Source organism: Emys orbicularis, chromosome 14 (assembly GCF_028017835.1).
Source record: "Emys orbicularis isolate rEmyOrb1 chromosome 14, rEmyOrb1.hap1, whole genome shotgun sequence".
In the NCBI taxonomy this organism is placed as follows: Eukaryota; Metazoa; Chordata; order Testudines; family Emydidae; genus Emys; species Emys orbicularis.
In genome coordinates, this window is record NC_088696.1 from 25,061,976 (window position 1) to 25,074,261 (window position 12,286).

The window sequence follows — 12,286 nt, forward strand, 5'->3', positions numbered from 1 at the left end:
CTCTTAAAGTCTATCTTTCTGTACAATACCGCGTTTACAATGGTGCCAGTGGCACCATGGCACCTGGCCCGCTCCGCTTGAGGCCCCAGGCCCCACCAGCTCTTCTCTGCCCTCATGACATACATAAAGGCTAAAACTATCCATATACCATTATTATAAGCATGTGATTTGAACTATACAGCTATTCATAGTAATTTGGTGGAGGTCAATCATATGAGAGCATGTGCTAGATGTAGCTCATTCTGCACATCAAGGCTTTTTTCTAGAATTCACTGTCCAGTCTCATACAGTCGTTTATGGTTGCTGCTGTTTGATCTTTCCATCTCAAAACAAGTTTAAAAGCTGTTATTCTTTAGCTTCTTGTAACTGCAAGAAAACCAAATTCTCTCTCTTACCACTATAGTGAGGACATGGAATAAGGGAATCAATGTAGAACTTCCCTTTGCTAAACACCACTTGCTCCCCTATGTGCTCTATTATGGAAACTTGTGTTAATATGATTTGCACAGAGTACACAGACTGCTGGTTGGTCATGCCAGCTGATCACATGTTGACCAATTTGCAAAAAGCAGTCACAATTGATATCTATAAAGCATGAGCTTGTAATGAATGTACGCCATGGGTAGTTTGTTTCTGTACGACAAAGAGCTTTTTACGGAGGACCAGCTACATAAGGATATTTTGCCCTCCTGTAGGGGATCACAAAACATTTTACAAATATTTATTAACTGAACATCACAATAATCTTTGTTAGAGAGATGACCGTTAGCCTCATCTTACAGGTGCATACACTGAGTCTGAGTGACTTGCCCAAGATCACAAAGCAAGTCAGTGTTTACTTTTGGGGTGAACACCTGAGTCAACTAATGTCAATGGAGTTTTGTCATTAACATCAGCAGGGCCAGGATTTCAACCCAGGACTCCAACTCCACCATATTATCTGATAGACACCACCACCTCCCCTCAGATAAAAGTTTTATATTTAAAAGTACATTAAGAGGGATGTACTATAGGTAGACTAGGGTGACCAGATGTCCCAATTTTATAGGGACAGTCCCGATTTTTGGGTCTTTTTCTTATATAGGCTCCTATTACCCCCCATCCCTATCCCGATTTTTCACACTTGCTGTCTGGTCTCCCTAAGGTAGACGAAGGTATATTTATAATCATAATTATAAAACCGGCACTTTTTTACCTATACTATAAAAAAAGTATATAATTACACCTAAAAGAATTTTAAGATCTTTTCATTATTCCTTTCATTTTTTATCATTTACTTTTTGCATTTCTCAGCTTGGAGAAGAAAATGAAGCTATTCATTTTCATGTCATGTACATTTAATTACAATTCATTTTCACTTTCATGTTAACAAGCCCTATTCCAATGCAATAGTGCATGTGTTACAAACTCAGAGGATAGTATTTATTATTCTTAAAAGCATCTACTGGAATTATAAACAATTGAAACATTTCTATTTGTTTGAGAAAAGATTATTTTAAATCACTTTTATTTTTGTGCAGCAAATTTGACCTTAGTGTCTCTCTAATTCAATTTGAAACCTTTTATTTTAGAATGTTATATTGATCCAGCAGCAAACTAATAATACTTTGATCTTTTTCATTAGTAGTCAAAAGCAGGCTTCAATAAATGTTCATTTTTGGATATGTTAGTGAGTCATTGCTTTAAAGGAATGTTGTCAAAGTCGACAGGCCCCAAATGTGATCTCTCCCCTTTCAAACAATAAAAAAGTAGCAATACCATAGTCTTAAAATCCATTCTCCAGTATAGAAGAGGTCATCAGCCTATACAAGACAGGCTGCAAATATCTTAAAAAATCAATGTTTGTTTGAACTGCAACCAAACAAATCCTCCTTCCCAGGAACCTGAATTCCTAACACATGGTGCTCCCCTGGGTCTCTTGTTGTTGATTTTGTTTTTTGTGGGGGAAGGGAGGACTGTGCTTGTTAACCCTAACAACATAGAAAGTGTAGTATACAACAACAAACAAAGATTACAACACGTTCACAAAAGAACATTGCTAAAGAAGGTTGGAGGAGTGAGTTTATTGTAGGGATGTAATAAGCATCTCAAGGAAGAGAGTAAAAATGCCAGGAGAGTCTTTGCAGCACATAAAGAAGGAACCAAAAGAAATTTAGAGCTTACAACATTATATCGCACTGAAGACTAATAGCCTTGGTGATGTGGACAAAGACAGAATGAACCAACCAGCATCTCTATCCTATGGGACAGGGAGAGCAAGTACAGCTAAAACAGAAAATCCCCTCTCTTCCCCAGCAGCTTTCCTTCTGTACATCAGCTTGGAAAGAAGAAAGCAATCCCTACCTCTGAGCCAGGACAAATGAGAAAGGGCCTCCTCCCCTATAATAGCTTGGAGAGGGACCAAAGAGACCACATGCACCTGTCCACCTCCCTCTTCAAAGCTCTCTTTCCTGCTCTTGCTCCTCCTCCCCCTGAAGTAAGTGGCCAAACTCCAGCTGATTTTAATGAAAATACGAATGGATCCCCCAAGAGAAGAAAAGAGCCTTCCCCTTCCCATCAGCTAGTAAGAATAAGGAGAAAGAGAGAGAACCTTTCATTTTCTGAGAGGGGGAGCTGCTAGTCTAGGAGAATATGCTGGAATGGCAAAATGAGTGCCTGAAATTGCTACTGTTTCCTTGAGCACCTATTGTAATTTAACGTCCGTTCAACCTATGAACTGGCTAATCATCATCAGCACCCGACAGATGGGGTGATATATAGATGAAACAAGAAATAAACTAGAAAGTCAAGTTAAAATTGAAATTCCAAGGAGACAAGAAGCAAGGGCAGGAGAGAGGGGATCTGTTTTTGCCAAACGGACAGGGACAAAAATCAGCAGAGAAAAGATATCGACTGGTTTCTAATAGTCTAAAACAGCAGAATACCAAAAACAAAAAAAATTGAAACAAAAGGAATATAATCTAATACTTTAAGTGGGGTTTTGGGAGCCAGTCTTGCTTTGTAACCCTAGGGAAAGCATTTTAACCTCTCTCTCTATCTCAGTTTCCATATCCATGAACTGGGAATAACACTATTACTTACCCCAAATGTCTGTGTAGTTTAACGAACATCTGTAAGGGGCTTTGAGACTTTCAGATGACAAATGCAAAGTAACTGTTTCTAAAATGTAAGTGTCCTTTTAAACTACTGCCTTACTCGGTCCTGGTTCCAGGATGATGCAGCAAAGGCTCGCACCAGCCTCCAAACCTGCGGCCAGTGCCAGCTCTCATCGAGGATACCAGATATCTATGCTGTTTTCCCCCCCTCTAACGAGGGGTGGTAGGAGGGAAATAGCTCCATTATTTATTCGGCAGTCGCCACCTTTATTTAATACCCTACGGCATCTTTTAACGTGCATCGGCTCCCTCCACCCCTTTTCAGCCTACAGCCGACACAACGAAGATACATGACGTACCCAGCAATGCTTTGAGGGGACTCTGGGTATGGTAGTTTGCTGCCTCATCACCTGATGCTGTGGGCAGGCGCTGTGGGGAGTTTGTAAGAACTACAAACCCCACCAAGCAGCGCGACTGGTGGTCTGGCTGGTGCAAGCTCTGTTACTTTTGCATGCTTGGAAAGCGGGCTACTAGTAGCAGAGGGTTGAGCGTGTTGGTTTGCAGTTCTGAGCTAAATGGCTTTTCCCGGGACAATGTATTAATGCAGAGATCCTTTTTGCTTTTATTTTATTTTTCCCCCCAACGCTAAGGTGTTGCAATGGTGGGATTTATTGATAACCTGGTGGCATTACAAGATCAGTTGTGTCTATTGCAATTAAGTTTCAAGAATCTGGATGTGGGGGAGACTGCAGAGAACTGAGCATGCACTTGTAACTGTGCCTGTCCACCGGAATTGCTTCTGGTTGCACCTTTTATTTGTCTGTGTAGATTTTTAATATTTCCAATTTGTAAAAATAATTTATTATTATTTGGAAGCGGCTACCCGTCAGGAGCATGCATCGGTTTGCAGTGCTTACCAAGCAAACTGCGGCAAGCCCGGTATGTAAAGGGCCAGGGTCCTGCAGGAATGGAAGGAGAAACGTGGCTTTGCGATGCATTGCCTCGCTGGTGGAGGGGAAACAGCACCAGCAGCGCTTTACCCAGCGTACTCGCCCGGGGAGAGAAGGACTCGTGCGTTGGAACAGCGCTGCTAAGGCCTCTGCAGTGAAAATCAACGAGAAGACGAGCAGGGAGAAAATCCTGACGCTGGAGTCCATGAACCCCCAGGTGAAAGCGGTGGAATACGCCGTGAGGGGCCCCATTGTCCTGAAAGCTGGCGAGATCGAGAAGGAGCTGCGAAAGGTGAGGCGCATGGCGAGGCGGGGGTGAGCGCTCGGGCTGATTCCCAGACCACTTCCCTACAGTCCTGGGTGCCGGGCAGAGGGAGATGGGCGACCCCCTTTGTTCTTCCGGCCACTTGGCCAGGTGTTGCTCTCTTTCTGCCGGGGGCCGTGCTGGGCCAGCCCCTGGCCACTCCTCCGCTGCAGCGGCTCCTGATTGGGGCTGGGGGAACCCAGGAAGGAATGCACGTTCCTGCCCGTCCCCTCCTGCACGTTGATAATCAGCGGCAGAATTAGCAAAAGAAAACATGGTAAATATCAGACACAGCCTGCGCTTCCTCAAGCCCCCCACTTCCCCGCTGCTTGCTTCCCCTAAAGTTTCAGGAAATGGCTTTGTAACCACTTCTATATAAGGCATTGACAGGGTGAAATTGGGGGGCTGTGAAGTTCTATCTAAATGGACAGTCAGGTTAAAAATTAATACTTAAAATAATTTTATTACCTTTGTTAGACTCTTACATTAAAACTTAACTAGTTTTCTCCCCTTACCACTTTTTTTTTTTTTTTTTTGCAGTTGAGTCAGGGTGCTGAATGAAACCATGTTTTTGTCATCACCCATTTTTGTTACAGGATTTTGTGGGAAATGTCTTGTCATTTTATGTAACTTCACAATACCTAGAGCAGGGGTCGGCAACATTCGGCACGCGGCTCGCCAGGGTAAGCACCCTGGTGGGCCGGGCCAGTTTTATTTACCTGCTGACGCGGCAGGTTCGGCCGATCGCGGCCCCCACTGGCCGCGGTTCGCCGTCCCGGGCCAATGGGGGCGGCGAGAAGCCGCGGCCAGCACATCGCTCGCCCGTGCCGCTTCTCGCCGCCCCCATTGGCCCGGGACGGCGAACCGCGGCCAGTGGGGGCCGCGATCGGCCGAACCTGCCGCGTCAGCAGGTAAATTAAACTGGCCCGGCCCGCCAGGGTGCTTACCCTGGCGAGCTGCGTGCCGAACGTTGCCGACCCCTGACCTAGAGTAATATAGCCCTCATCCTGACTGGTGACAGGCATGCTAGCGCAGTAGAAATAAATAATATCAATACTTCCCCCCTCCCCAACTCAGTTAACTGTCCTTGTCCTTTTAAAATCTTGATCTGATGTAGTATAGCACTATATGTACAAGAAGTGTCAATAGTTATAAAACTAGTCAGGCCTCTTTGGAGGTGGAAGAGGAAAAAGACAATAAACAAATGCTCTCTCCAAAACATTTGTTACTATCTCCTGCCTCATTGCACACGTCAACTGACATATACACTGTGAAAGCAGTATTTACTTTTCTTTTTCTGCCTTGCCCCTCTAACACTCTTTGGTGTAATCCAGTGCCCCTTTGTGTTTACACAAAAAGGTGAAAAAAATGAGGAGTAATTGTGGCACCTTAGAGACTAACAAATTTATTAGGGCATAAGCTTTCGTGGGCTAAAAAGGTAAGTGATCAGTTTTCCCTATACAGTGGGTGCATTTAAAATATTCACTCTAATTTTAGAGCTACTATATGTTTAAGTGGTGTTCTCAATTTTAAATATCGGGAATATCCCTGAAACGTATTATTTCTAGAACTGAAAAGGTCTTAACTACATCCACTATACCCATCATAGTTTTGAATACTTCAGGTTCCTGTTACTCCCTTCTTTTTTTTTCAAGCTGAAGTCATTAAGGCTATGTCTACACTACAGCTTATGTCAGCATAATTTGTTGCTCAGGGGTCTGAGTAAACCAGGGATCGGTAACCTGCGGCACGTGTGCCAAAGGCGGCACGTAAGCTGATTTTTAGTGGGACTCTGCTGCCAGCCAGGGTCCAGGCTGCCGGCCCGCTCAGCCCGCTGCCTGCCTGGATGAACAGAACCCCAGGCCAGCAACGGGCTGAGAGGGGCCGGCGGCCAGGACCCCGGCTGGCAGGAGCTGGCAGCCGCATCCCCAGACCAGCAGCAGGCTGAGCGGCTCAGTCTGAGTGGCTCAGTCTGCCGGTCTGGGGTTCCTCTGCTGCCCGCGCTGCCAGTCTGGGGTTCCATCTGCTGGTCCCTGTAAAATGTAAAATGTATTACTGGCACGCAAAACCTTAAATTAATGAAGACTTGGCACACCACTTCTCAAAGGTTGCCGACCCCTGGAGTAAACCAACCCTGTGAGCAACGTAAGTTACACCGACATAAGTGCTAGTGTGGACAATGCTATGTCGGTGGGAGAGCTTCAGCTACCGCTGCTCATAGGGGTTGAAATAGTTATGCCAAACGGAGAGCTCTCTCCCATGGGCTTAGAGCGACGACATTAGAGAGCTTACAGTGGCGCAGCTTCACCAAGGTAAGCTCTCTAGCGTAGCCATAGCCTTAGACTCATGTTTTCTAAAATGGTCAATGGTTGTGTGGCTCCATCTTTAGGTATTTTATTTATTCATCTATTTTAAATGTGCCCAACATGAGACCTTGGGCCTGTTTTTTGGAATATTGAGCACCTACATTTGGGAGTTGTGGATCTTTTAGCATGTCTGAAGACTGGGCCCAGAGTGTTCCAAGTTAGGTACCAAAATCAGTCATTGCTTTAGAAAATTTTGGCCTTAACACCTTGGCCTCAGATTCCTCATCTGTAGAATCCCTACTGATGTTAAAAAAAACATTTTAGTGATTTAGGCATTGTTATTAATAGCAGTGTTTACACCACAGCTTTCCTGATCAATGTGGACAGACTTTTATAATCTATAACATATATAAACCTGAGGAAAAGTTATGAGTAGCTCGAAAGCTTGTCCTTTTCTTGAGCAGAAGTTGGTCTAATAAAAGATATTACCTCTGGTTTTGGTTTGTGGAGGATCTTAGTGAGGGGCCTTGTGAAGACTGACTGGCAAATGTGTGTAGAAGAATACTATAGATGGGCTAAATGCAACAAATGACCACAAGTTTTGCCTTTCCAAATTATTTGGTTCTCTTTTGTCATTATTTATATGATGGATGATTTGGATTCAGAGAGGTTGAGCTTTGCACAAATGATTTTCTGAGTGTAATTCAGTAATGCTAAAAAGAAACTTTTCAAAAGCCCCTTTAAATGTAAACTCCGTTTTTCAGTCATGTCCTGGAGAGAGCTCTAGGGGAGGTCCTAAAACTGTGGTATTATTTATTTGTTTGTTTGTTTTTAATTTCACACCTAAATTGAAGGGATGATTTCTCTGCCTCTTGCGGAGTTTGCTCCCTCTGTGCTATCTCTCCGATGCATTATATTTCAAAACATTTCTTGGGGATTGGCCTCTAAAACTCACTTGCAGGATTGTCACCGTCACTCTGTCATACAATGGAACTCTGTGCTATCTATGATTTTAGGAATAAAATATAAACACTTCCAGCATATTCAGTGACTATATGTTTGTTTTGCTAATTAGTGTTGTCCCCTACCTTGATTATGGTTGGAAAAAGCCTTTTTATGAAACCTGGAAAACAAATGAATATATTTTCCCAGTTCTTCAATCCTTCTCTCTGTAAGCATATGCATGCATGATACACAAGCTACCTCACTGGCTAAACGGGCTAACCTTTTGAGAGCCCCTTGTTAACATAAGAAAAAGTCACTGCTAATGGTTTTTATAAAATGCAATTTTCAGCTGTTTGGCTCCTGCTTTGTGGCAGATTTTTCCATGTAAAAAACAAGTTTTTCTTTCTCAAAACAGCACAATGGAATATTATCAATGGCCATCTGTATTTAGGTCCACGTGACTATGCACCGGCTGAAGACAAATAAAGCAAAGATAGTTTACTGAGCCAACTAGTGCCTAATGGGAAGGGGGAGGAGGAGGAGATGTGAGAAAGCTGAGTAAGTGTATCTGCAAAGAACGTTGTGATCCACCTAAATATGCAAAAGCAGCTGCAGTCAACACTTTCCTTTCTTGCTGTTGTGCTCAAGTTGTTCACTCCTTCTTGCATTGAATCCTTAACAGCATTCTGACAGGCACAGTTATGCACTTCGAACATCTATTCCTTAAACAATACCTCAGCTAGTAGAATGCTGTTCTATACAAGCAGTGGGTGGCTTTTTATGAACAGAATGATAAATTCCGAGTACCATAATTTATAGTTGAAATATCTTATGTCATCAGATGCCTACTCTAAGTCTATATTTGGCTGCATTGCCGTCAGTATGTGATTGGATGACTTTCAGTTCTGTTTCCTTTTCACAAAAAACACAGTGCGTGCTCTGGCCTTTTGCAGGTTTAGGGACATGGCTGAGAAGGAGCTTGGCTGATTCCCACTGCAGACAGAAGTGATGCTGATGGGTGGGGAGAAGAAGCTTGGAGGATGTGGCAGATGGAGTGTCTTCCCCTTCTCTCTCTGTTGAGAAGGGATGCCAACCCCTTGTCAGTGAGGTTCATACCCCCCCATGCACCTCCATATTCATGACTGCTCCTCATTCTTAGGAAGTGGATGTGTTCAGAGTTGCCTTTTCCCCCCCATCTTCTTTTGCATAAGAGGTTGAAACTCGCTCTGTCTAATATAAACTGTGCCATAGTTATTAAGAAGTGACCAACAGTCTCATTAATTTTTTTCAGTACAATTACATTTCATATTGGCATGTCAAGCTGAACACATTACCAAAGTATAAAATAAAAAGCCTCTCCCACAGGCAATGTGTCCAGGATAGGTGTCCGTTGTGGTTTGGAAGATTTATCTTGATGTCTTTGTCATTTTATTGTACTTTTCTGACATGGTGGCCAGTGGTGTCCTATTCATTTTGCAGTATCATTCTTTCATTTCAGGGTTACACACAGTTTTTCCTCCTCACTTCTTGACTGAAGAGGTTTTGATTATTTTTGATAATTTAAGGAAATGCTTTTTCTTGAACTCCCTCCTATTTTGGACATTGGAGTGGTCTTGTTTTTTTTAAGTTTCTCTTGCAATGTAATGTATGTGGGTCTAATCCTGAAGACCACTTTGACACTCCAGCCACAAAAGAATAAGATTGCTTGCTTAGTTGTGCAGGTGGAGCACATTCTATGTGAACTGCATGGATTTCACTGGATTCCAGCTTACACCAATGTAAAAAAAATCAAGTTTTTAATCTATAGAAAATGGGCTGGCTGAAATGTTAATTTGGTTTTTGACTAAATGAATTTTTTTGTTGCAAAAAGTGTCCGCTTTCTGCAAAAGATTTTTACTTTTGTTGAAAAACCAAACACCCCAAAAACTTTGGCTGAAAACTGAATTTTTATTCGGAGATGCCACCACAGTGTCTCGTGGGTATTGTAGTCTGGGTGACTTATGCCCCAGTTTTCTATGGTCTGGGCTCCCCAGCTGGGCTGTCTCCCCCATGGTGGCTTAGCAAGCAGGAGAAGACTGTATTGCATCATGGGAAATGTGGTCCAGCCAGGAGGACTGGGCCATAGAAAAGAAGTGGGCCATGAGACACATGAAATGTAGCTCTCAAGAGACATTGCAGTGGCATTTTCAAATAGAAATTTTTCAGATTTTGACCAATATTTTCCGCAGGAAAAACTTCACTTTCTGACCAACTGCAAGATAAAATTTCCATGCTTTGGGTCTTGGCTACCATGTAGACCCTTTCCCTATTTGAGCACCATTGTGATAGTTGAGAGTAACTGCTCCTTCTGGTAGTAGTCGCTGTTGTAGGTTTGAATTTCAGAACGCCTGGAGGCAGTGTGCTTTCAGGGGAAGGGCCTTCAACATCTACAATTTGCTTCTCCCGGCTTCTAGAGATTGCTGACTTTTGAGGCATGGTGCAGAGTTCACTTTGGCTTTTGCCAAGGAGAAGCACATGGTGGTGGTATAGTGATTGGAAGAGGCAGGATAGGGGGATTCTTTTTTGTTGACCCTTTTTAGTGCTGGTTTGGAAATGAATTTTTTTTTTAAATAAGATAGATGATAGTCATATTTTTAAATTAAAAATTAAACAGAATATATTGAAGAGCAAAATATTTGTTGTAGAAATGCATGCTCATTGTTGACCTCTCCTACTTTTCAAATCAACACATTCTTGGAATGGAATTTTCTTTGCTCTATTGTTACAAAAGTTAATTTAATACAAATCACCATTGTATTCTGAGGGGTTGAGCTCAAAATACTCCCAGTGCTCAGATAGTTTCATCACTGCCAGAACCCCAGAACTCTTATTTGCAATATATGTAGGAAGCATTTTCAGACCAGGGTGACTAAAGTTTATCCCATTGAACTCCACAATAGGGTCTGCAGTCACTCGCCTTTAAGGAGACAGCAGTGTCCCATCTTATTCGAAGCACCCAATGCAATGTACTCTATTTTAATGCTGATTTATTGCCACCTCCCAGCAATTGCCAGTGTGTGTCCCCCAGCCTCAAATACATTCCCCCTAGTTTAGACAAAGTTTCAGTGCCCCTTTGTAAACCTTTAATAGTCATTAAAAATGTTATTTCAGTTCAGGAATTAAGTACCAACTTCCCTCCTCCCACGGGGCTGGAGCTGGAAGCACCTGCTTGCCCCGCTGCGGGGGGAAGCCCTGAGTCTCTGCCCCTCCCACCCCCTTGCGAAGCTGTGTGTGGCTCCCGACTGATTTTTTTTCTGTTGGTCAGTGGCCCCTGATAGAAAAGGTTCCCCACCCCTGTGGTAGGCAAAGAACTGAATGGGCCTGGAGATTGAAGTATGTTTGAGGGGTAAGATCTGCAGGTCAGAATTTAAACATACACTCTGACAATAGTATCTTCTAAAGTGAAACTGTCAAATTAAGTCACACGTTGTATACAAATGATTTTCTTTATTCATGTTGTCAGTAACAACTTATATTGGTTCAAGTGAAAATTTTATATTCATTTTACTCTTCACTATTTAAGCCAGGCGTCAGCAACCTTTCAGAAGTGGTGTGCCGAGTCTTCATTTATTCACTCTAATTTAAGGTTTCGCGTGCCAGTAATACATTTTAATGTTTTTAGAAGGTCTCTTTCTATAAGTCTATAATATATAACTAAACTATTGTTGTATGTACAGTAAATAAGGTTTTTAAAATGTTTAAGAAGCTTCGTTTAAAATTAAATTAAAATGCAGAGCCCCCCAATCGGTGGCCAGGACCCGGGCAGTGTGAGTGGCACTGAAAATCAGCTTGCGTGCCGCCTTCGGTTTAAGCCATTGGTTTACTTTCTGTACTTACCTCTGTTTGGATAATGGCAGTAATGAAATCATTTTCACTTTAATAGTCCTAATTTCAGGTTTCATGTGCTGTAATGTTTGGGTTAAAAATACTGGTGTGACTGTTTGTTTGGTAACTCCTTTTTTTTTCCTTTTGAGGTTTTTAAATTGTATGGAAACATCTCTTCTGACTTACTAGCCTAATTTAAGGCTAAATGTGAGTTGACAGTGTCCTGGAGCTATGGAAAAGTACAATAACAAACAGTTTAGACACTGACATGTAGAAATATGATTTGACATTCAGGAAAAACCAACAGTGACATGATTTATTGATCACACTCAAACACAGGATGGCTAATTTAATATGAAAATTGATGTTTAGCCTAATATGTCCTGAGCAGGGGGAGAAAGCGGTAGAAAAACATCTCCCAGGAGATAGCTGTTGACCTCATCAAGACAGAACTGTTCTTCCTCATTTGCCTGCACATGTTATGGGAGATACAGGAGATAATAGGAAGATACAGTAGTGCAGTGGTCTCCAGCCTTTTTACGCCCAAGATCACTTTTTGAATTTAAGGGCAACCAAGGATCTACCCCGCTCACTCCACCCCTCCCTCTCTCCGTTGCTCACTCTCCCCCACTGTCACTCACTTTCATCAGGCTGGGGCAGCGGGTTGGGGTGCAGGAGGGGATTTGGGGTGCTGGCTCTAGGAGGGGGCTCAGGGCTGGGGCAGGATCTTGGGGTGCAGGAGGGGTGAGGGGTGCAAGCACTGGGAGGGTGTTTGGGTGCAGGAGGGGGCTCCGGGCTGGGGCAGAGTGTTGGGGTGCAGGA

General features: G+C 43.0%; 1 protein-coding gene across 1 annotated transcript in view; it reads left to right on the forward strand.

Annotated features, from left to right (window-relative positions):
- The first annotated feature begins 3,989 nt into the window (after positions 1-3,989).
- Positions 3,990-12,286, forward strand: part of GPT2 (glutamic--pyruvic transaminase 2) — a 40,566-nt gene continuing 32,269 nt past the window's right edge. The window contains exon 1 of the mRNA XM_065416670.1: positions 3,990-4,337. Coding sequence (XP_065272742.1) covers positions 3,990-4,337 — 348 coding nt within the window. The remainder of the gene's footprint in view (positions 4,338-12,286) is intronic.